The sequence below is a fragment of the Schistocerca piceifrons genome, chromosome X (assembly GCF_021461385.2).
Source record: "Schistocerca piceifrons isolate TAMUIC-IGC-003096 chromosome X, iqSchPice1.1, whole genome shotgun sequence".
Classification (NCBI taxonomy): domain Eukaryota; kingdom Metazoa; phylum Arthropoda; class Insecta; order Orthoptera; family Acrididae; genus Schistocerca; species Schistocerca piceifrons.
The window spans coordinates 125,454,892-125,480,598 of NC_060149.1; the positions used below are offsets into that span (position 1 = coordinate 125,454,892).

Here is a 25,707-nt window from a genome sequence, read left to right on the forward strand (position 1 = left end):
CGGAGAAGGCATGTACCGACAGGTGGGTGTATTGTCGAGCCATCAGTTTAATAAGTCATGTTTGCAAAATATTAAAACGAATTATCTAAAGAAGGATGGAACGACTGGTAGAAGCTGACCTGGGGAGGATCCGTTTGGGTTCTGGAGAAATGTAGGGACACACGAAGCAGTACTGATCCTACGACTTATCTTAGAAGGCAGGTTCAAGAAAGTCAAATACACATTTATAGCGTTTGCAGATTTAGAGAAATACTGAGTGGATTAGAATCTTTCAAGTTTTGAAGTCATCAGTGATGGAATGCAGCGAGTGAAAAGTTAGCTACAGATCTTTTACAGAAACCAGACTGCAGTTAAGTATATGGGGGTGAAGCAGTAAACGAGAATGGAGCGAGACAGGTTTGTAGCCTATATTATTGAAGCTGTACGTAGAGCAAGCATTAAAGAAAAGCATGCTGAAAGTTGGAAAAGAAAATAACAATGAGGTAGAAGATATGAAAAGGTTTGCAGATGAAATTGTGTTTCAGAGGCCGCAAAGGACTTGGCAGATCCTTGGAAATGAGTTTATAATAAGATGAATATCAGAAGAAGTAAAACAAGGGCAATGTTGTGTAGCCGAATAAAATCTAGCGAAGATGAGGGAGTTGGATTAGGAAATAACACTAAAAGAAATAGACGCGTTTTAATTTTTGGCCAGAAAAATAACTGAAGATGGTAGAAGTAAAGAGAGTGTAAAATGCTGATTGGAAAGAGCAGGAAAAACTTTTCCGAAAGAGAGCAATCTGTTATGATCGAATATAAATTTAAGTTTTAGAAAATGTTTTCTGAAAGTATTTGTCATGAATGCAGCGTTGTATGGATGTGAAGAGTGGATCGTAAATGATATGCACAAGAGAAGATCAGAAATTTTTGTAATGTGATGGAAGAATGATGATTAGGTAGATAGTGCGAATAACTAGTGAGGAAGTACTGCATAGAAACTTCCTGCCAGATTAAAACTGTGTGCAAAGGTCCCGAGTTCGAGTCTCTGTCCGGCACACAGTTTTAATATGCCAGGAAGTTTCATATCAGCGCACACTCCGGTGCAGAGTGAAAATCTCATTCAAGTACTGCATAGAACTGTGTAGAAAAGAGATTTATGAGAGAACTTGACTAAAAGGAAAGAATAGGTTGATAGGACACATACTGAAGCATTAACGAATCATTAATTTGGTACTAGAAGGAAGGGTGGCGTGCAAAAATTGTAGATGCAGACCAAGACTTGGCAACCGCAGGCAAGCTCAAATTTAAGTAGCTACGGCAGCTACGCCGTGATACCTTAGCATGGAGACTTGCAACAAACTAATCTTTGGACTGATGACAGTAGCAAGAACAACAGCAACATCACTGAGAACTTACACACTCAAAGTACTGGCATATGTACAAATAGCCTAAGTCTTATTAATTTGCTGGTCACTGTGGCCGAGCGGTTCTAGGCGCTTCAGACCGGAACCGCGCTGCCGTTACGGTGGCAGGTTCGAATCCTGCCGCGGGCATGTGTGTGATGTCCATAGGTTAGTTAGGTTTAAGTAGTTCTAAGTCTAGGGGACTGATGACCTCAGATGCTAAGTCCCATAGAGCTTAGAGCCATTTGAACCATTTTCTTATTAGCTTCAATAAATCTGCTGATGAAATGCATTGTGCGAAGTGACTAGATACAGTTACTTGTGTATTGAAACTGATTTGAATAAAGTGCGATTAAAGATTTAGATTTTCCGTGGTTTTCGTAAATTGATTAGAGCGAAAGCTGGGCTGCCACTGTAATGTTTGGGCCGCACGGGAAAGCCATTAAGTGCGACACAATAGGTAAGCTCTCTTTCAATCGGTCAGGGACCATTCTCTCTCAGAATAGTAAACTGAGTCAGTATTTCATTACCCAACAACAATGAGCTGCATTGGAAGGACCGCATACATGTCGCTGACTGGCCGAAACACGAGAGAGAGTAATTCAAACGTTACTTACTTCAAAATTTAAAGTAATATGAAATAATCCTTGTGTAGAGATTAAATGGAATTTAATTTACCAGACGACAAAGCTTTATAATTGATCTTTAATGCCAGGTTGTGCAGTCCAAAAACCACACAGGTTATCTAATAACTCACCCACTTATAAATGGCATTGTACGTGAAGGTACTTGGTAGAGTTCGTTACGCACATTCAGTGGCCCGCACACTATGTAACGCCTCAGTAGGTTTGGAAAGGACACGGCCGATTTACCTCCAATCCAAACTTGTGCTCCGCCTCTAATGATCTCAAGTAGATATCTGTCATAATCTTTCTTTTTTGTATAACCAGTTATTGTCGAGTTCTTTGTCTAAAAGCTGTGTTTCATACGTGCAAACAAATCTGCGACAGGGAGAATGGTGGAGACGGGATGCCTGTGTTGAATTGAGAATGACTAACCGCTCTTCTCGAGTGCGTGATGCAATCAATCACCATGTGGAAAGCATATCAGCTTCACAGCGAGACTGTTGTAAGGGAACTGTTTTGTCACCTTCCTGCTTCTTCCTAAACAACAGAAGCATTAATCATCCTGTGACTGTTGCAGCTCTTCTTATTTCCGTGCTTGCTACGAAGATTGGGGAGGAATTCCGCCTTATGCAAGACATCTTCATTGTTTTGTTCTCACATGTCTGGGTGAAAACAAAACAACAAAGATGCCTTGCACAAGGCGGAATTCCTCTCCAACAGAAGCATTCTTTTCTTCCTGTAGGTCTTGCCCGTACGTTTTTTGTTCAGCTATAAAAGTTCAGCGATACTCCATGAAAAGCAACATCTAATCACTGATATTATTCTTGTGTAATTAATTTTATTCCATGTTTTATTTAGATGAGTAACATGCTTCGTACCATATAAAAGAACAAGTATGAAATATTGTTCATTATTTACTTTTGAGTGAAATCGATCTTTGAAGCTCCACAGTAGCACAGGATTTCTGTCGTGAATGTTTTCCGGTGAATCCTCGACATCCGGCAGATATTCGGAAGCCGTGTAAACACCAGAAAAATGTCTACCAGGACGGTTGCTCACGTACGCTGTCGCAAAGTACCCTGCAAAAGAAGTTAAGTGAGTATAAGAGAGACATACTGTTGATGAGAATGATTTATTAATTTATTTTGGCAAGATAAAGGCCAGGGCGGTCAAATTTTACGAAGAGGTATAACTGTTAATAACATTTTTATGTATTCTTTTTCTCCTTTCTTTCGCTTCAGGTTCTGGCAGAGAGAGGACAGTAGATAGAACATTGACAAATTCAGCATCGTTCAATTAACCAGAATTGTGGAGTTGTAGTTTGAAAACCAGTTATAACCCCTTCGTGACTTTTGGCCCACCCTGTATAATAAAGTATTTTTCGTACTTTACATGATATATCATAAGAAATATTATCTCTGGTATGTTATCCAACAATTGGGAATAACTTTGCAATGTAGTGGAAACAGTAATAGCTATAGAAGACAAAAAATCATCTCATACACTAATGGCCATTAAAATTGCTACGACAAGAAGAAATGCAGATGATAAACGGGTATTCATTGGACAAATATATTATACTGGAACTGACATGTGATAGCATTTTCACGCAATTTGCGTGCACAAATCCTGAGAAATCAGTATCCAGAACAACCACTTCTGGCCGTAATAACGGCCTTGATACGCCTGGGCATTGAGTCAAACAGAGCTTGGATGGCGTGTACAGGTACAGCTGCCCATGCAGCTTCAACACGATACCACAGTTCATCAAGAGTAGTGACTGGCGTATTGTGACGAGCCAGTTGCTCGGCCACCATTGACCAGACGTTTTCAATTGGTGAGAGATCTGGAGAATGTTCTCGCCAGGGCAGCAGTCGAACATTTTCTGTATCCAGAAAGGCCCGTACAGGACCTGCAACATGCGGTCGTGCATTATCCTGCTGAAATGTAGGGTTTCGCAGGGATCTAATGAAGGATAGAGCCACGGGTCGTAACACATCTGAAATGTAACGTCCACTGTTCAAAGTGCCGTCAGTGCGAACAAGAGGTGACCGAGACATGTAACCAATGGCACCCCATACCATCACGCCGGCTGATACGCCAGTATGGCAATGACGAATACACGCTTCCAATGTGCGTTCACCGCGATGTCGCCAAACACGGGTGCGACCATCTTGATGCTGTAAACAGAACCTGGATTCATCCGAAAAAATGATGTTTTGGCATTCGTGGAACCAGGTTCGTCGTTGAGTACACCATCGCAGGCCCTGCTGTATGTGTTGCAGCGTCAAGAGTAACCGCAGCCACGGTCTCCGAGCTGATAGTTCATGCTGCTGCAAACGTCGTCAAACTGTTCGTGCAGATGGTTGTTGTATTGCAAACGTCCCCATCTATTGACTCAGGGATGGAGACGTGGCTGCACGATCCGTTACAGCCATGCTTATAAGATGCCTGTTATCTCGACTGACAGTGATACGAGGCCGTTGGGATCCAGCACGGCGTTCCGTATTACCCTCCTGAACCCACCGATTGCTTATTCTGCTAATAGTCACTGGATCTCGACCAACGCGAGCAGCAGTGTCGCGATACGATAAACCGCAATCGCGATAGGCTACAATCCGACCTTTATCAAAGTTGGCGACGTGATGGTACGCGTTTCTCCTCCTTACACGAGGCATCACAACAACGTTTCATCAGGCAACGCCGGTCAACTGCTGTATGTGTGTGAGAAATCGGTGGGAAACTTTCCTCATGTCAACACGCTGTAGGTGTCGCCACCGGCGCCAACCTTGTGCGAATGCTTTGAAAAGCTGATCATTTGCATATCACAGCATCTTCTTCCTGTCGGTTAAATTTCGTGTCTGTAGCACGTCATCTTCGTGGTGTAGCAATTTTAATGGCCAGTAGTGTATATACGAAGAACGACATTTTTCCACCAGATTGTGCGTAATTTTTTTATTTTTCGCACTACCGGTTTCGTGCACTGCACATTCTCAAGTATGTCTCAAGTAACATATGTGACTTCACCGTCGTCATTAAGTTAAAAATCGCTTACCGTGCATAACTGTGTAAAGCGTCCCCAGCGAGCAATAATTCCTACAAAACACACTGTTTACTAAAATTCCTGGCAGATTAAAACTGTGTGCCCGACCGAGACTCGAACTCGGGACCTTTGCCTTTCGCGAGCAAGTGCTCTACCATCTGAGCTACCGAAGCACGACTCACGGCCGGTCTCACAGCCTTACTTCTGCCAGTATCTCGTCTCCTACCTTCCAAACTTTACAGAAGCTCTCCTGCGAACCTTGCAGAACTAGCACTCCTGAAAGAAAGGATATTGCGAAGACATGGCTTATCCACAGCCTGGGGGATATTTGCAGAATGATATTTTCACTCTGCAGCGGAGTGTGCGCTGACATGAAACTTCCTGGCAGATTAAAACTGTGTGCCCGACCGAAACTCGAACTCGGGACCTTTGCCTTTCGCGGGCAAGTGCTCTACCATCTGAGCTACCGAAGCACGACTCATACCCGGTCTCACAGCCTTACTTCTGCCAGTATCTCGTCTCCTACTTTCCAAACTTTACAGAAGCTCTCCTGCGAACCTTGCAGAACTAGCAGATCGGGCGTGAGTCGTGCGTCGGTAGCTCAGATGGTAGAGCACTTGCCCGCGAAAGGCAAAGGTCCCGAGTTCGAGTCTCGGGCGGGCACACAGTTTCAATCTGCCAGGAAGTTTTATATCAGCGCACACTCCGCTGCAGAGTGAAAATATCATTCTGGACACTGTTTACACTCACTCAGCGAACTATCGAGTGAGTTTAAAGGGAGTGTTTCGTGGGATATGTTGCAAGCTGAGGATGTTTGACGACTGTGCTTTACACAATTATGCATGGTAAGCGATTTTTCACTTAATGACAACGGTGAAGTCACATATGTTACTCGAGAAACACTTGAAAATTTGAAGTGCCCGAAAACGATAGTGTGAAAAATATTAAAATAAATATATACATCGTTCTTCACATTTATTGAAGCTGTGGAGCGCATAACTGTGGGTATTAGACGTTGGAAGAGGGATGGGATAGGGAGGAATAGAGGAACCTAATAGGAACACATGAGAGGGGGAAATAAATTGCCTTTTTTAACGTAATCTTTCGTTCATGAATATTTATTTAATTTGACACAACCCGAAATTACTTCCACGTTAACGTAATCTTCCTTTAGAGCAGAACAATAGGAAAGCATTCGTTTAAGATTCAGATGGAGACGTAATACACGTCTTCTGTACTGTCCCTGATGGAATCACTTCCCATTTGGTAGTAAGAACCTTTCTATTCACATACGAGCTATGAAAATGGAGAGCTGGTGTGAATATAATGGGGTTATCAAGTTTTAAAGATATTCAGAATTTGGCGTGGGTAAGGTAATTAACATCTTGATCAATTTCACTACAAATTCCTCTACCGAATTTTACTATACAGTGTTTGCCACTGAAGAGAATGGATTTTCTACGTTATAGAGTCCCCGCTGACGAGGCCTTCAGATATCATCTGGGAAAACAGAATCAAGGTTTGGATAGCAAGATGTGCAGAGGCAGCTAGTAACCAGATGCAGTCCAGTCCGTGGACATACAGCGTGTTCTAGGAGGAATTGTCAGTATTCAGGGATATTACAGGTACGATCATTCGAAGCAAAGAGGACTAATAAATATGCGCTCTAAAATGCATAGCTAAGAGCTGTGAACACTTGAGCACTGCCTTGCCTGCTGCCGCTCAACCATCTTCCTGCTTGTGGCACGGTTCTGTTATCCCCTTCGTTTTAAATAAGGTCTACCGCTTTTAGCCCTTTATTTGTTTACAACATGATGTAAATGATGGAGAGTGGCTGTAACGCAGTTACCTTTCGCCGATGACCTGTTAAAAGGAATCTTTTTCACCTGAGGATGCGTCTTCTAGTGGCGCGAAATCAGTTGTGACTTTTAATAAAAAGTATTCTACAGCCAGTGCTGATTATTTCTTTCAAATTGTGGAACTCTGGCTGTAGTTTCCCGCAGTTTAAGGTAAAGCACTTCTTCATTTTCGATACTATGAAACAATAAGCTCTTTGCTTTCCATGATTTGGGAGGAGGTACTATGGACCAAAACCGGAATAAAATTGTCTAGTAAACATGGGCTCTAAAATAATACCTTAAGAGCTTCAGTAGAAGAGATAGGTTTCACAGTAGCGAAGACGAACAAGTGCTCATAGCTCTTAAGGCATTCACTTTAGTGTCTGTGTTTACTGAACATTTTTCTCTTATTTTGGTCCATACGATCACCTCTAAAAATATGAATAGCAAAAAGATTGCAGTAGACGAGATTTGTCTCACGGTATTCCCATAGCTCTTAAGGTATACATTTTAGAGGCCATTTTATTAGACTTCTTTGCTGTAACTCGATGAATATTATTCCTCTTGCACCAGATGCGGTAGAAACTGAACTGGTCACACTTGAGAATATTGCTATAATTAATGGCTATAAGCCTCAGTTGGTAAGACAGATGTATAACAAGAAAATAAATATAAATAGTATTACGTCTTCCACCCTAGGGGATGCGTTAGATGACAAACAGGTGGCAACAATATCCATCCCTTACATAGGGAATATAAGTTACAAATTGGGGCGTTTACTCAGAGCCCATAATTTCAGAGTCGTCTATTCTACTAATAATAGTTCACATAGGAATTTAATTCTCTCCTTGCACAGTAAGAGCGATAAACTTTCCCAATCAGGAATATATAAAATTACATGCGGGGATTGTCCAAAATTTTACATCGGGCAAACGGGGCGTGCTCTGGGTCTCAGATATAAAGAGCATATTCCTACTAGAAGCGGTGACGGTACTAAGGGCTCAACTTATGCGGAGCACCTTGTGCAAACGGCTCATGCACCGAGCCCTCCAGTTAATATCGAATTACTTCATGCCGAGGTTAAGGGCTTAAAACTGAATGTTTTGGAAGAAATGCAGATCTTTAAGCATCTGCAACATGTTAAAGACAACATCCTCAATGACCAACTCCTATTAAGAAATAGAAAATTTTTGAAGGTTTTGCGCCTTTACTTTGTTCTTCATACTTGTAAATTTGATGATCTGGGGATTAGCACATGCGCGCGCTGATTGGCGAGCGCGGTTGGTCAAGCTGTTCATCTTCTTTCTTTTTATCTTCATTTTCCTTTTACGATGAAGGTGATTTTAGCCCGTTGAACACCTCACGTTTTATCCCTATGTCTTTATTACCACGACGTCTTTAGATTACGTCCATTCAGCCCCCCCCCCCCCCCCCCAGGCTAACTACTGGCTTTAGGTATAGTTTTTAAGAGTTCCTCCTGTTGTCATAGGTAGCTTCATATATAAGTTTCTTTACTAGCATAAGCAACCGTGTGCGGATATATTTAGGTTTCATCTCCTGTTTAGCTCGTCTCTTGTTCTATCCATTTCATTTTTTGATATACGTTGATCCACGGTTGGGAATATATGGGCTATTTAGCCACAACCCATGTATAAACTATCTCGTATTCGTATGCGCATGCGCATTCAAGTAACTTCCCTTGTCTTGCGCATGTGCATACATAGCGGATCAGGCTTGTTAGTGAGCGAACGTTTGTAGCTGCAGTTTATGGCGGGTCATGGCCCATCGAACATACGCCGGTGTGAGGTGGAGCGTACACCATTAAGTTAAATAGTGGTTTTGACTTTGTACATATGTACTGTTTGTGTTTTCCTTTTCTTTTTCGTTTATAAATGTATAGCTATGGTGTTCTTTTAATCATTGACGAAGGTCTTCTTAGGCACTTGTGGGTTTTATTGTTGTTCTGAAGAAGGTGTAGTTATCTACGCCGAAACCTGGGTTAACACTTAACACTAGGTGCTTTTTTCGCAATCGAGGCGGGTTTTTAGTTTTTTAATATATTAACCAACGATTGCTGACGCGCTGCGATGTTGAAGGTTTATAGGAATGCAGACCAGAAGACGTGCAGTGAGGAAACGATGAAAGAGGTTCACCAATTCAGTGTACACAGCCCAAAAACTCCAGAAAAAGAGTTGTAAAGAAGGAATAGAAGTTTCTAAAAGAGCTGTTTTAAATCAGTGACCATTTGGCTTTTATCAGCGTCTTCGCTTTGCGGACGCTTGATGACGTCTTAGTCGACCTTCTTCCTAAGCTGATTTGGTTTCTGTAATCCCTGCTCCGGAGCAGCAGCTGACTCGAAGCGCGAACAAGGAAGTGAGATGCCAGCACGTTCTGACTACCAGATCAGATCACCTCACTACCACCCAAGTCAACTTACTATGAGGTAGAGTTCTCACCTATACGCAAACACCTTGTTTCTTTATAAATTTCAGTAGACCCATGTATCGTTTAACGGTTTTCATGCAGTAAATGTGCGACTACATTTGATGATTGGCGTGTGATAATCATTTATGCAGGAAGCTTCAGATTCAAAATTAGTTGTTGCATCTTCTTTTCGATGTTGGAGCTTTTTCTATTTTCCATGATTGCTAAGAGAAACTGGAGAGGAATTTCGCCTAATGAAAACAAAATTACACAGTCAAATAACATTAATGTAATGACCACCTATGTTTGACATCGACGTGCAATAACTACTCACTAACGTCATGTGGCTACAATAGCTGGTTGGGTGGTTGGTTTAGGGGAGGGACGAAACAGTGAGGTCATCGGTCCCATCGGATCAGGAAAGGTTGGGGTTGGGTTGGGTTGGGTTGTTTGGGGGAAGAGACCAAACTGCGAGTTCATCAGTCTCGTCGGAGCAGGGAAGGACGGGGAAGGAAGTCGGCCGTGCCCCTTCAAAGGAACCATGCCATCATGTGCCTGGAGCGATTTAGGGAAATCAAGGAAAACTAAATCAAGGTGGCCAGACGCGGGGTTGAACCGTCGTCCTCCCGAATGCGAGTCCAGTGTGCGTCACCTCGCTCGGTACGTTAGCAGCGGATGGTATATAAAGGGAGGACGCGGAAAACAGTGCAGTCGTTGTAATGTGGAAACGGAGCGATTTATCTGATACTCAAAAGCGCGTGATCACTGACTCTCGGGACAAGGGTGGAAGCATTTTTGAAATGGCTAAGTTTGTAAGCTGTTCGGGCGCCGCTGTGGTTAACGTATACTGTGCATGGCAAAATGGCGCCATCAAAAACCAGCGAAGTGGCAACTGTGACGCACCACGTCCTATATATCACAGGGGTTTTACGACGGTTGCAGAGATGTGTACGGGCGAAATGACGTGCAACTGTTGAGTAACTGGCAGCTCAGGTGAACCAAGGGGCTAGCAACAGTGTCTCCTCAATGACCGTTCAGCGAACGTTGCTGCGTATGGGCCTCTATAGCAGGCGCCTGGTTCATATACCAATGCTAACTGCTGTTCATCGGCGACAAAGGCTGCACTTTGCACGCCAATACCGGAACTGGACATCCACTGAGTGCCGACAGGTGGTCTTTCCAGATGAATCACGTTTTATGTTCCATTGTACAGCTGACCGTTAGCGTGTACAGCGTAAAAGTCTGAAAGGAAGCACCTTGTAACCAGGAGGTAGTAGCGTAATGGTCTGGGGAATGTTTTCATGGCATTCCCTGGTTAATACTGTCATTCTGGAAGTCACAATGAACCAACACAAGTATGCATCTATTCTTGGGGACCACGTCCGTCGCTAGATGCAGTTTGTTTTTCCTGGGCACGACAGCATTCACCAACAAGACAAGGCAACGTGTCACACAACTCGCAGCGTACGTGCGTCGTTTGAAGCGCACCAGGGTGTGTTTACCGTAATCCCACGGCCACCAAACTACCCGTATTTAAACCCAATCGAGAGTCTGTGGGACCGCCTTCAATCAGGCTGTTCGCGCCATGGATCCTCACGGAGGAACCTGGAGCCGGCCGTTGTGGCCGAGCGGTTCTAGGCGCTTTCGTCTGGAACTGCGCGACCGCTACGGTCGCAGGTTCGAATCCTGCCTCGGACATGGATGTGTCTGATGTCCTTAGGTTAGTTAGGTTGAAGTAGTTCTAAGTTCTAGGGCACTGATGACCTCAGATGTTAAGTCCCATAGTGCTCAGAGCCGAGAAACCTGGAGCAACTGGCCATGGTACTGGTTTGGGCATGACTCCTCATCCCTGTCAGTACGGTCCAGAACCTCACCGACTCACTTACTGCGCACTTGGCAGCGGTCTGCACTGCAAAATTTGGTTATTGACGCTTTTGACACTTGGTCACATTAATGTGACTGGACAGTGTACAAAACGGTGTCTTGTATTAGGCGGGATTCCTCTCCAATTTCTTATTATTTGCATATTTGCATACTAAACCTGGCGCCAAAAGGAAAAATTGAACAGGATATCATGGAATACATATCCCTTTCACTGTATTTAACTAAGACAATGCTCCTCTTATTGCATTACAATATTTTACCGTAAATGAAAGTTATGTCTTTACCAAGCACTATTCTGTGTTATTCATATGATCCTTGAATGTATACAAGGCGAACTTAAACACCAGCAAGCAAATTTCGGACGTTATTGAAGGGATTTTTCTGAGTATTTTTGTATAAGGGACCTGTAGTCTCCGGAAGTTCCTTACAGAGAGATTACATTTCATTTAATTTCTTACCTCATTTACCTTTGTATCATTGCTGCACTGAATACACCTTACTGCAGTGGACATGTCAACAACATGCATTGTATTTCTTATTGTGAAACAAACTTCTTCCATAGGGTACTAATCGTAAACAGTAGTACACACTGTACTGTTTACCCTCAAGGTAGCATTCAGTAATGCGAGGTTATGTCTCGGGTTCATTTTTCTAGAAGTGCTAGTTGTACGTTTCCACTGATACATAGTGATATGGATAGGTTTACTGGTAAAGAGTTGGTTGGTATGCACCATGGCTGTGAGCTCACCGAACGCAATGAAAGACCAGTACATCGACACTACGCTCAATTGTTGCTGCAGCGATGGCAACCGTATTGGAGTACTTTAGAATCTGAGGACCGTTGCATTATTCTGTGTTTTTTATGTATATTTTGATGATTTCATATTGGACGCTGTTTCACTATTGTGAAGATATTTTTAAAGAAAGAGTTGTGGTAACCAACTGGATAATATTACACTGCAACGAACCACTGGAGACCACAGGTCCCTTATATCAAAATAATTAGAAAACGCCCCTGAACAGACTTCGAAATTTCGTCGGTGAAGTCTGGGTTTACCCCATAGTTTTCAAGTTATGTCTTTAGTCTCCTAAGTTGTGTAACTTGATTCCCTGATGAAAATGTTTATTTTCAGTTTTTAGTCTATTTTTCTCGAGAGATGAAAGTTAAATTTTGTTCTGGTTCCATGATCATGGAAAGAGCTGTTGCTATAATGATTACTAACTTTTTTGTCTGTGTGGTAGTTGATGGATGTACTAAGATAATGAGTTACAACCCCAAAGTTTCTAACAAGACCCTATAATTACCCTCATGACTATCTTTAGTTGTTTTCCCTTTGGCTTTTCTGTAGATCGAAATTGTATTCACATTTTTTGTAACTGATCCACAAATTGTTATCTAATAGCAAAGTGTGGGGCACAAGTATCCACTGATGACATTCTCCTTGATTGTATCTATGTGTCCTAAGCCCATTTCAGCTCACAGTAAATATAAATCCTTAGAACTTTTTGCGTGAACTATGCAATGATCATCTATTTTGAATCGGAGACGGTTGTTTTCTCTGTATAATCTGAAAGAAATGTTCGTTTTTCTATATTCATTGCGTACTGATAAATTATAAACACTTATCTATTCTGGCAGTTAAAAAATGACTGTGGTTGGATAGTGTATTAATTGGTTGGAAGCTGTAACAGTTGTTTTAAGATGTTGTTAAACTTTGTATTTTTTATTATCCTATTAGCGAAGCTTCGAGCCATCATACGCTCGTCATCGTATTATGTGAATATAATATAAAGCTGCTGTAACTACCCACCACCTGGCGATGAGCCTGCAGTGTCTTGGAAACTGACTAATGAGTAATAAAATTAAAAGTTTTACATCATTATTAAGTCACTAGGTGTCGTGACTGTACAAATTATCCACTAATTATAAACATCCTTGAGAATTACATTTGCTTTTTCTACCCGGTCATCAAAGTTTTATCTGTGACTATGACATTATTGTCTAGAGGAAATACATTTCTGTTTTGTACGGTTAAGATTGCATGAGAAGTCGCTGATGCCATCATGGACAAGTTTTTGCTAAGATGCTGTTGTAAGGACCTTAATTGTAAATATTATAGCAAAATTTCCGCTTTGTTTGAGTCTTTCGTATCCTTAAGGCGAAAAAAGCGCTGTATTATTGTAAGAGGTGCAGATGCGAGAGAGTGGCTTACTCCAGTTCACCGCTATCAGCGCTATGTCATCATAACGTGCCTGGGATTAACATACAAAGGATTGCACCATTATCTGAGAGTGAAATTAAAATAACTTTTCCAAATTACGTCAGTGCATGCTTAAGGATATTAATGTTAACACTGTAAGGTCTCAGAATGATCAAATGAATGTGTTACACTAAGCATAGGATCTTAAGAAAAAAATTTGCGGCGCTGAATAATAAAAATAGAAGGCTAAAAATAGTTCAGAGGTCCTTTTCTACTGTCGGTTACATTCTAAAAATTCTAGCCAGCAAAGTTTAAGTGGAGTAGAGCTAAAACTTTTTCAGTTTTCAATAACTGAAGCAAACTTAACTCTGTTTGTATAAAAATTAAGAAGATTGTAAATTGTCAATTTGATTTTTAGTAAATAACTTGAAAGCTAATAGAGGTAGCTTATTGATGTCACAAATTTAATGTAACATGAAACTGAGGCTACGTACGAATTTCCAACTTTCTGGATTTAATAACTGGCAGCTTGAAGTTTTCGTAAAAAAGCCGATTTTAATTAAAGTGTTGCTCTGATGTAGTTGATACTTGTAACTTTCAATTGTGACATGCATTTGCATAAATAATATGCAAATGCATGTCACAATCAAAAGTTATAAGCATCAACTACATCAGAGCAATATTATGGTTAAAATCGGCGTTTCTACGAAAAATTGAAGCTGCTAGTTATTAAATTCAGAAAGCTGGAAATTCGTAGTAGCCTCAGTTTCATGTGGAAACATTAAATATGTGACATCAATAAGCTACCTCTATTAGTTTCCAAGTTATTTACTAAAAATCAAATTTGGAACGAAAACGTCCTTATTTACGGTGGATTAACTATCATTCGTATCTGTAATAGAAAGTTCTAATTGCAGCACTCTGTTACATTCTTGCAATACTACAGCTGTACCAAGTTTTTAGATTGTATTATAAATGACAATCGTTACAAGGAATCATAAAGAGGCAGTTCAGAGGTCCTTTTCTATTGTCGGTTACATTCTAAAAATTCTAGCCAGCATAGTTTAAATGCAGTAGAGCTAAAACTTTTTCAGTTTTCAATAACTAAAGCAAACTTAACTCTGTTTATATAAAAATTAAGAAGATTATAAATTGTCAAGCGACAGAGCTCCTAATTAATATGTGTCCGAGAAAGGGGCAGTTGATAGCAGATGTTCCGTTTGGCGGTCCGCTGCGCCCCTGTATAAATACAGCCAGAGAGATAGAGGAAAGAGATACTTCGCACCGAGATAATCTGTTCACATCAGTCAAACGCCTACGAGCATTGTGTCTCGGATGACGCCAGAGCTGGGCAAACTTGAATGCATTCCCGGTAAAAGTAGGAAATGAACTCGCGAGGACTGTAAACCGTCCTGGATCACTTAGATTTCACGGAAGTAACTGCGTACCATCGCAAGTGACAAGATTATTTTCCACTTGTAAGGCGAGCAATCAACCTTTGGTGATTAGAAGTCAGGGCGATAGACCATTTCACTTGGAACTTCCCGTAGAGGTCGCCTATTAACTATTAATAGTGTAGTTTCTGACAGGGATATTATTATTATTAGATATATTATTATATTTTGTGTGTGTAAACTTTTACAGAACATATCAATCAGTTAAAACTCAAAACTTTTATTTATAGTCATAGGTCGTGATCCTGCTGAGTAAGCAGCAAGTAGGAACATTTCTTTGAGTGACCACAAACAGAAATGTGGACTTGCAGCCTGGAAATTACGGTCAGTACGTTCTCCATCGCTTTCTGCCTGACCGCTAGAATAGTTTTCAGGCCTTTGTAAACGGCGGCGGTAGGTGTAAAGCATGCAAAGACAATTTAAGTGTATTTTCATAACGACATAACGAAGTATCGACTATTTGGTTATTACCTGCCACTCCGCGTCTTGTTTTCCATATAAGGTCTGATCTAGATACTGACTACTTCTGTTGTTCCTAATTATTCTGGCTTCATTAGTAAAATTTTATGGACAGTAGGAGACAGGTCCAAAATTGTGCTGGTAATATGGTCTTTACTGTGTAGCGAATACGTTTCATTTTTGTAACCTCTGCTGTGAGTGATTCCATTACTTCGGAATCCGAAATGTGCCGTTATTATGTTTATTTAGGTAATTCCGTGGTCTTTATTTTTTTATTTGTGTCCTATTTTCGAGACTGAGGGATAAGCTTGTAATTTAATACATCTTTTGACTTACCTATCTTCGGTAAGGATAAAGCTCTTGCCTATTTTAGATACTCTGAAAAGAAATGAAATGATCGTGTGGCACTGATTGTCAGGACAACCCATCCAGGGAAGTTCGGCAGCCGGGTTGCAAGTCTAATTTCAGGTGACGACACATTGGATGACTTGCACGTCGGTAATGATGAGATGACGATGAAGGCAACGGGAATCGAACCTAGGCCCGCCTCATAGTAGGCAAACACGTTTCCACTCAGCTAAGGAGGCGCGCAGAGAACCTGAACAATTACCCATGTTAGAAGAATAATTTCTATGCAGTGCGGATGCTTTCTTTGTACTCATTCCATTCACAAACTGGTACGTCACCTATGCCTGTTGAAGTTTTCTAATTTTTGTGCTGTTTTGATGATTTCATATTGCGTGATGGATAATCGAATCATTATATTTGCTGTGTTACATTTTACAGAAGATACGTATATTTTTGGATTTTTTGTATATTCTTTGAAATACTGTAAAATATGTCACACTTTTTTATTTCCTGGGAATCACTTAATGACCTATTGATGAGATTTGTTAGTAAGCTGTTGTATTTTTCCGCTGTCCCCCGTTTGACAATATTTTATATTTTGTGCTCTTTTTCAGCATTGTATGTTTTGTAATTTTCTGACATTGTTAGTTCAATCAATAGTGTACTGCAAAATGTTCAAAATAAAATTAGGATACCTGGCTCATTGTGATTCTTTCCTACTGGTCTGAGGAAATTAAGAATTTGAGGATGGGGCGTGCTGAGATTTGGGGTGGCAGGTATGCTGATATACTGACCAGCGATATCTATTCCGTTATGTAGATTTTTATTAATGTATTTGATGTTATAACGCATATGCTATTTTTCTATGGGCAAGTAATATTCAATTTAAATGTAGATATTGACGAATTGTGTTTTACTTAGAGTAGAACACTGAGCTGCATTGGTACGGAGAAATATTTGTGTATTTTGCATTGATGAATATGTGGGTTGCTGGTGTCATGTAGATTTTTTTCCAGCATAAAAGGGAATCAAAGGTACTTTATGGAGTTCTAGCTATCCTTGCAACAGTGTTGACCAGCTTTGATTTACCAAAACAGAGAAGGGTGTTTATGAGTGTTCTAAAGGTTTATGATTTTTGTTTTTACATATACTTGTCTATACATAACACTGTCTTATTTTTAGGAGTTGATGCTTTCTCCAAAACTTCATTCAACTTATTAAAAATCAGGCAACTGAGAGTAGGAATTGCACTCTGAGGGTTCTGTACAAACGTAATTATGTATCCAGATAGATCACCTATTGGTTTTGATGCGTGAGTTTACGAGTATCAAAATATGTGTCATAAATTGCCATATCTTTTGACTGCGTTGACTTAGAAGCTTAAATCTTTTACAGCGCCAAAACACTATAGACCTTAGTAATTGACATAAATTTGAACTTGATACCTCTATTCGTCCCCCACATGAACCATGGACCTTGCCGTTGGTGGGGAGGCTTGCGTGCCTCAGCGATACAGATGGCCGTACCGTAGGTGCAACCACAACGGAGGGGTATCTGTTGAGAGGCCAGACAAACGTGTGGTTCCTGAAGAGGGGCAGCAGCCTTTTCAGTAGTTGCAGGGGCAACAGTCTGGATGATTGACTGATCTGGCCTTGTAACATTACCCGAAACGGCCTTGCTGTGCTGGTACTGCGAACGGCTGAAAGCAAGGGGAAACTACAGCCGTAATTTTTCTCGAGGACATGCAGCTTTACTGTATGATTAAATGATGATATCCTCTTGGGTAAAATATTCCGGAGGTAAAATAGTCCCCCATTCGGATCTCCGGGCGGGGACTACTCAAGAGGACGTCGTTATCAGGAGAAAGAAAACTGGCGTTCTACGGATCGGAGCGTGGAATGACAGATCCCTTAATCGGGCAGGTAGGTTAGAAAATTTAAAAAGGGAAATGGACAGGTTAAAGTTAGATATAGTGGGAATTAGTGAAGTTCGGTGGCAGGAGGAACAAGACTTTTGGTCAGGTGATTACAGGGTTATAAATACAAAATCAAATAGGGGTAATGCAGGAGTAGGTTTAATAATGAATAAAAAAATAGGAGTGCGAGTAAGCTACTACAAACAGCATAGTGAACGCATTATTGTGACCAAGATAGACACAAAGCCCATGCCTACTACAGTAGTACAAGTTTATATGCCAACTAGCTCTGCAGATGATGAAGAAATTGATGAAATGTATGGCGAGATAAAAGAAATTATTCAGGTAGTGAAGGGAGACGAAAATTTAATAGTCATGGGCGACTGGAATTCGTCAGTAGGAAAAGGGAGAGAAGGAAACATAGCAGGTGAATATGGATTGGGGGGAAGAAATGAAAGAGGAAGCCGCCTTGTGGAATTTTGCACAGAGCATAACTTAATCATAGCTAACACTTGGTTCAAGAGTCATAAAAGAAGGTTGTATACCTGGAAGAATCCTGGAGATACTAAAAGGTATCAGATAGATTATATAATGGTAAGACAGAGATTTAGGAATCAGGTTTTAAATTGTAAGACATTTCCAGGGGCAGATGTGGATTCTGACCACAATCTATTGGTTACGAACTGCAGATTGAAACTGAAGAAACTGCAAAAAGGTGGGAATTTAAGGAGATGGGACCTGGATAAACTGAAAGAACTAGAGGTTGTAGAGAGTTTGAGGGAGAGCATAAGGGAACAATTGACAGGAATGGGGGAAAGAAATACAGTAGAAGAAGAATGGGTAGCTCTGAGGGATGAAGTAGTGAAGGCAGCAGACGATCAAGTAGGTAAAAAGACGAGGGCTAATAGAAATCCTTGGGTAACAGAAGAAATATTGAATTTAATTGATGAAAGGAGAAAATATAAAAGTGCAGTAAATGAAGCAGGCAAAAAGGAATACAAACGTCTCAAAAATGAGATTGAGAGGAAGTGCAAAATGGCTAAGCAGGGATGGCTAGAGGACAAATGTAAGGATGTAGAGGCTTGTCTCACTAGGGGTACTGCCTACAGGAAAATTAAAGAGACCTTTGGAGAGAAGAGAACCACTTGTATGAATATCAAGAGCTCAGATGGCAACCCAGTTCTAAGCCAAGAAGGGAAGGCAGAAAGGTGGAAGGAGTATATAGAGGGCTTATGTACTTGAGGAGAATATTTTGTAAATGGAAGAGGATGTAGATGAAGACGAAATGGGAGATAAGATACTGCGTGAAGAGTTTGACAGAGCACTGAAAGACCTGAGTCGAAACAAGGCCCCGGGAATAGACAACATTCCATTAGAACTACTGATGGCCTTGGGAGAGCCAGTCATGACAAAACTCTACCATCTGGTGAGCAAGATGTATGAGACAGGCGAAATACCCTCAGACTTCAAGAAGAATATAATAATTCCAATCCCAAAGAAAGCAGGTGTTGACAGGTGTGAAAATTACCGAACTATCAGTTTAATAAGTCACAGCTGCAAAATACTAACGCGAATTCTTTACAGACGAGTGGAAAAACTGGTAGAAGCGGACCTCGGGGAAGATCAGTTTGGATTCCGTAGAAATGTTGGAACACGTGAGACAATACTAACCTTACGACTTATCTTAGAAGAAAGATTAAGAAAAGGCAAACCTACGTTTCTAGCATTTGTAGACTTAGAGAAAGCTTTTGACGAAGTTAACTGGAATACTCTCTTTCCAATTCTGAAGGTGGCAGGGGTAAAATACAGGGAGCGAAAGGCTATTTACAATTTGTACAGAAACCAGATGGCAGTTATAAGAATCGAGGGGCATGAAAGGGAAGCAGTGGCTGGGAAAGGAGTGAGACAGGGTTGTAGCCTCTCCCCGATGTTATTCAATCTGTATATTGAGCAAGCAGTAAAGGAAACAAAAGAAAAATTCGGAGTAGGTATTAAAATTCATGGAGAAGAAGTAAAAACTTTGAGGTTCGCCGATGACATTGTAATTCTGTCAGAGACAGCAAAGGACTTGGAAGAGCAGTTGAACGGAATGAACAGTGTCTTGAAAGGAGGATATAAGATGAACATCAACAAAAGCAAAACAAGGATAATGGAATGTAGTCAAATTAAATCGGGTGATGCTGAGGGAATTAGATTAGGAAATGAGACACTTATAGTAGTAAAGGAGTTTTGCTATTTAGGGAGTAAAATAACTGATGATGATCGAAGTAGAGAGGATATAAAATGTAGACTGGCAATGGCAAGGAAATCGTTTCTGAAGAAGAGAAATTTGTTAACATCGAGTATAGATTTAAGTGTCAGGAAGTCGTTTCTGAAAGTATTTGTATGGAGTGTAGCCATGTATGGAAGTGAAACATGGACGATAACTAGTTTGGACAAGAAGAGAATAGAAGCTTTCGAAATGTGGTGCTACAGAAGAATGCTAAGGATAAGGTGGGTAGATCACGTAACTAATGAGGAGGTATTGAATAGGATTGGGGAGAAGAGAAGTTTGTGGCACAACTTGACTAGAAGAAGGGATCGGTTGGTGGGACATGTTTTGAGGCATCAAGGGATCACAAATTTAGCATTGGAGGGCAGCGTGGAGGGTAAAAATCGTAGAGGGAGACCAAGAGATGAATACACTAAGCAGATTCAGAAGGATGTAGGTTGCAGTAGGTACTGGGAGATGAAGAAGCTTGCACAGGATAGAGTAGCATGGAGAGCTGCATCAAACCAGTCTCAGGACTGAAGACCACAACAACAACAACACCTCTATTCGTTCCTGAGAAAAAGTGGTCTTAACTTACGGACAGACAGATGGACGACAGAGTATCCTTTAACGGTTTCGTTTTTACGGATTGTAGATATTGATTTGTAGGTCGTGTCGTGAGATCCTTCCTCTCGAGCATCTTAGCTCAGACTGTGCCTTTTTCCTGCCAATATCCAGATAGGGAGAGGAGGGGAGAAATTGAGGAGGGAGGCCTGGGAGATTTCCCAGGTGGGGAAAAGTAGATCAGAAATGATTCAAATGGCTCTGAGCACTATGGGACTTAACGTCTGAGGCCATCAGTCCCCTAGAACTTAGAATTACTTAAACCTAACTAACCTAAGGACATCACACACATCCATGCCCGAGGCAGGATTCGAACCTGCGACCGTAGTGGTCTCGTGGTTCCAGACTGTAGCGCCTAGAACTGCTCAGCCACCCCGACCGACAAAGTTTCCCTTTTCTCAGAGGTGTGATGGAGGAGGAGGGGGAGAGGGAAGTGGGGTTCTCAGGACAGATTATTCCCAGGGAGTAATAAATCGACCCTCATGGGGTCATACATCAATTAGCAGAACAATAGGTTAAGGAGAAGAGTGGTTTAATTGACGAATTTAATTAATTAGCATGTCAGTCTGACATCAAAAGAGCCCCAGAACCCCCTTTGCCCCACTACTTACTTTGTGGGGGCTTCATACATTGGTAGACTGGAATGGTACTGTACTAGAGCAACCTGTCTCGTGTCAGCCGTCATCATAGCCATATCCAGCCTCGAATTAACTCCCAATACAACATCGTTAGATGCAGTCACTCATCAAACTGGAACATCAACAAAATACATGTTGGTATCACAAGTGAAAGGGACTATTTTGTTCTTCTTCGTTTTCTTCCTCTACTGCTATCATCACTACCACTACTACTGCTAATATCTCATCCTCTGTGAAATCACTCCTTATTGGGTCTAAATTCTATAACACTTGACTTGGTCTCACATTTTGCTAAAAATGCTCGTTATCTGGGACTCTTACCTAGTCACTCTTATAACTGAGAAGTAGTACTTTCTTCTTCCTACCTGTTTTTACCCTCCTAGGCTCCCTGATCACAGCGGGGGTTTGCTGTGAATTTTCTACTCCTAGGTCTACACTGCCTGACAGAAAAAGTGAAGTATCCAGAAAATATGGTCGAGTGTCAATGTAACTTTGTATACCTACTCACAATCGGAGGCTACGTAAATAATTAGATTTGCAATTCCCTTTTACAGGTAGAACAGCCATCAGGGTGCATTAGTGCTGTTCATGTTAAATGTTGCTACCACTCCTAGTTGGCTGTATACAAGGTTTGTGAAAAGAACGACATGCTGAGTGATTACTGTGAAGGACACAGAGATAATGCGTACTCGTGAGAGACAGTGTTATCAGCAATGCACGGAGTTTGAAAGAGGCTTCATTGAGGGCCTCCATTTGGATGGCTAGTCGAATCGTGCAGTATCCAGTTTGTGGGGCATTCTGATGTAACAGTAACCTGATGATGAACTCCATGGGAACGAGAAGACAGTGATGCCCGTCGTCAAGGTTTCGGTAGACCATTCCTGACTACCACAAGGCAGGATCGCTATATAGTGAAGCAAGCACATCGTAATCCCTTACCATTTGCGACCGCCACCCATAACAAGTAATGGACTCCCTATAATATTCTGTATCATCCTGCACCATCGGTCGGAGAATTGCGACAGCCAGATGAGAGAATAACCGTCCCATCCTTAGGCTGCCGTTAACGTCACAACACAAACGACTGCGTTTGGAGTGGTGCCATAACTAAGAAGCACGGACTGTCTGTGCATGGCATCGCACTGTGTTCATCGATGAACCCTAATTATTCACTATCCCAGATGACCATCATCGGAGAGTATGATGGTGACAGCGGTCTTATTTTTGATGTGGTTAGGATAGCCATCGGGTATGATTTCGGCTCACGGATGGTAGTGATTAAGGGATGTTAGAAGAATAATTTTTATGCAGTGCGGATGCTTTCTTTGTACTCTTTCCATTCACAAAATGGTTCTCATCTATGCCAGTTGAAGTTTTCTAATTTTTGTGCTGTTTTGATGATTTCATATTGCGTGATGGATAATCGAATCGTTATATTTACTGTGTTACATTTTACAGAAGATACGTATATTTTTAGATTTTTTGTATATTCTTTGAAATACTATAAAGTATGACACAAATTTTCTATTTCCTGCGAATCACTTAATGACCTATTGATGGGATTTTTTAGTAAGCTGTTGTATTTTTTCACTGTCCCCCGTTTGACAATATTTTATATTTTGTGCTCTTTTTCAGCATTATATGTTTTGTAATTTTCTGACATTGTTAGTTCAATCAATAGTCTACGTCAAAATGTTTTGAAACTGCGATAAAATTAGGATACCTCGCTCATTATGATTCTTTCCTATTGATCTGAGGAAACTAAGAGTTTGAGGATGGGGCGTGCTGAGATTTGGTGTGACAGGTATGCTGATATATTGACCTGCGATATCTTTTCCGTTATGTAGATTTTTGTTAGAGTATTTCGTGTTATAACGCATATGCTATCTTTCTATGGACAAGTAATATTCAATTTAAATGCAGATATTGATGAATTGTCTTTAACTTAGAGTAGAACACCGAGCTGCATTGGTACAGATAAATATTTGTGTTTTTAGTGTTGATGAATATATGGGTTGCTGGTGTCATTTAGATTTTTTCCCAGTATAAAAGGGAATCAAAGGTACTTTATAGAGTTCTAGCCAGTGAATGGAGACGAAAATTTAATAGTCATGGGTGACTGGAATTCCAGAGTAAGAAAAGGGAGAGAAGGAAACATAGTAGTGAATATGGATTGGAGGCAAGAAATCAAAGAGGAAGCCGTCTGGTAGAATTTTGCACAGAGCAGAACTTAATCTTAGCTAACGCTTGGTTCAAGAATCATAAAAGACGGTTGTATACACGGAAGAATCCTGGAGATACTAGAAGGTATCAGATAGATACGGCACTACACTACGTCACGGACATCCTACATCTTCATCTTCAGCCTAATCTGCAAGCCGTCTAAAGGTGTGTGGCGGAGAGTACTTCTGATACCACTAACTGATCGCACCTTCCTTGTTCCACTCGAGAGTGGCGCCTGGGAAGAATGATTGCCGCTAATACTATGTATTAGCTCTAATTGCTCGAATTTTCTCGTCGTGACACCTCGCGAGATATATGTGAGAGGAATCTAACTGTTGGCACACTCTTCAGGGAATGAGTACTCTTGAAATTTTAGTAGTAAACCACTCCGTGGTGCTCAACGCCTCTCTTGTAACGTCTGGCACTGGAATTTGATGAGCATTTCCATATCGCTCTCGTGCCGTCTAAACGATCTCGTGACGGAACGCGCCGCTCTGCGTTGGATCTTCTCTATCTCTTCTATCCGTCCTAGCTGATAAGAATACCAGGTAGATGAATAACATTCAAGAATAGGTCGAACAAGAGCCTTGTATGCCACTACCTTCGTAAATCAGCTATATTTACTGAAGGTTCTTCCTATGAATCTTAGTCTGGCTTCTGCTTTCCCTATTTGCTTTAGGTGGTCATTCCACTTGCGTTCGTACTGGATTGTTACTCCTAGATATTTTACGGTGCATACTATTTCCAGCAATTTGTCATCAATAGCGTAGTTCTGCAGTAGTGGATTTATTTTCCTATGAATGTGCAACTTGCTACGTTTATGTACGTTCAGGGTCAACTGCCAGTGCCTGCACCGTTCACCATTCTACAAATCGATAGTGCCTTCTGGCGCTGTTGCTCTCTTAGAGAAAAGCGCATTATCACCGAACAGTGCATACCCTTTCAACCTTTGAAGTTTCATTTCGTTTCCTCCTCCCGTTCTGGGTGCTTCACTCCTTTTCTCAGAAAGTGTATATACGGCCCCTCTATACTTTCTCCTGTAGTTGAAAAAACCAGTTTTATATGTACGGAAAACCATCAGACTGTATTCTGTTTTCCTCAGGCTTCTTACCAGTTGCCAGTACCCAACGAACCTCCTCTTCTTTGACTTCCCAGTTCTGCAGCTTTTCTTTCCATACAAATGGCGCAGATGTTCCCTTATTGTTCCTTCACCAGTATGTTCTTATTGCACACTCCGGAGTTCATCACCAGTACTGACGATTTCTGAAACACGGATGTTGAATCAATCGAATTATACTCCCTGTATTTTTCCTTTCTCACAACAGATGTCACCAGTTATATAATTTTTTGATATTTGGATCAGTTTCCGCTGTTTATGACCGTCCACTGCGACTTCCATCTTTTGGCCTTACGAAAATGCCATAAATTACTATGAAAACCTATTCCCTTGACATAATACACAGATTGCTTATGTACTGTAAAAGTCTTAGTCACATTGTGGCCGAGTATAAGCAGGTAGTTGTAAGGCCCAGTATCCTCTTTCGAGACGAACTGGATTTTGTTGGTGGCCGGATGGAGTTTAAGAAACTAAACAGCGAGGTCATCAGTCCCTCAGTCAAGAGATAGTTCTTCTGGAGTTACTGACGTCAGCTAGAAATTTGATCGAACTTCGATAGTATGTAAGAGCGGAAAAATCGAGGCCTTAAAGCAATACTGATGCCAGAGCTGCGAAATAATTTACAGAGAACTAAAAGAATATTGGTCGGGCCGGTACGTAAGTCAGAACAGGCGAGGAGTCTCCCAGGCGTCATCTTTGAAGAAAGAAACCTCACCCGCATCTGAACCCCCACCAGCTTTATTACGGGCGAAGTCAGTTACAGGGATAAGAATGCCTTCTAACTGGGAGACTAGTGGTAGTGGAAGTGAGAAGACTAAAAATGAAATGGACATCATTTGGATAGTCAGTCCAGGTGAGAAAAGCAGTCAGGTCAGTAGATGAGTGGGGCTAGGCGAGTGTACCCCAGGGCTTTGAATGCGCTGGGGACCACCACTTTTACAGCCGTCCCACCCTCGACCCGGTATGGTCAAAGTCTTAAAGAGGGTAACCGCACTCTCTACTCACCGGAGTGCTACGCCTAAAGCGGTAAAATGGTGCGTCTGAAAAAATTGGGCTAACCACAAATGAAATCAATTAAAAGAAGAGAGTGAAAGAGGGATAACCAAGACAAATGGAAAAGGACCCCAGACCCAGTTTGCGGCGGGAGATGCCCCAAGCCCAACCACCCTGCTCCCGTCTCCAAATGAGTTTAAAATGTTCTATCTGAGAATAAAAACCACTTTTACGGAGAAGACGGAGAACCACGAACTGTATTTAACAACCCATCTGGTCCTCCGTAC

At 41.4% G+C, this 25,707-nt stretch overlaps 1 protein-coding gene across 1 annotated transcript in view; it reads right to left on the bottom strand.

Annotated features, from left to right (window-relative positions):
* Positions 1-25,707, bottom strand: part of LOC124722210 (dynein axonemal intermediate chain 3-like) — a gene marked incomplete at its 5' end in the record, with an annotated part of 287,800 nt that overhangs the window by 180,401 nt on the left and 81,692 nt on the right. The window contains one exon of the mRNA XM_047247406.1: positions 2,927-3,087. Within this exon, the coding sequence (XP_047103362.1) occupies positions 2,927-3,087 (161 nt within the window). The remainder of the gene's footprint in view (positions 1-2,926; positions 3,088-25,707) is intronic.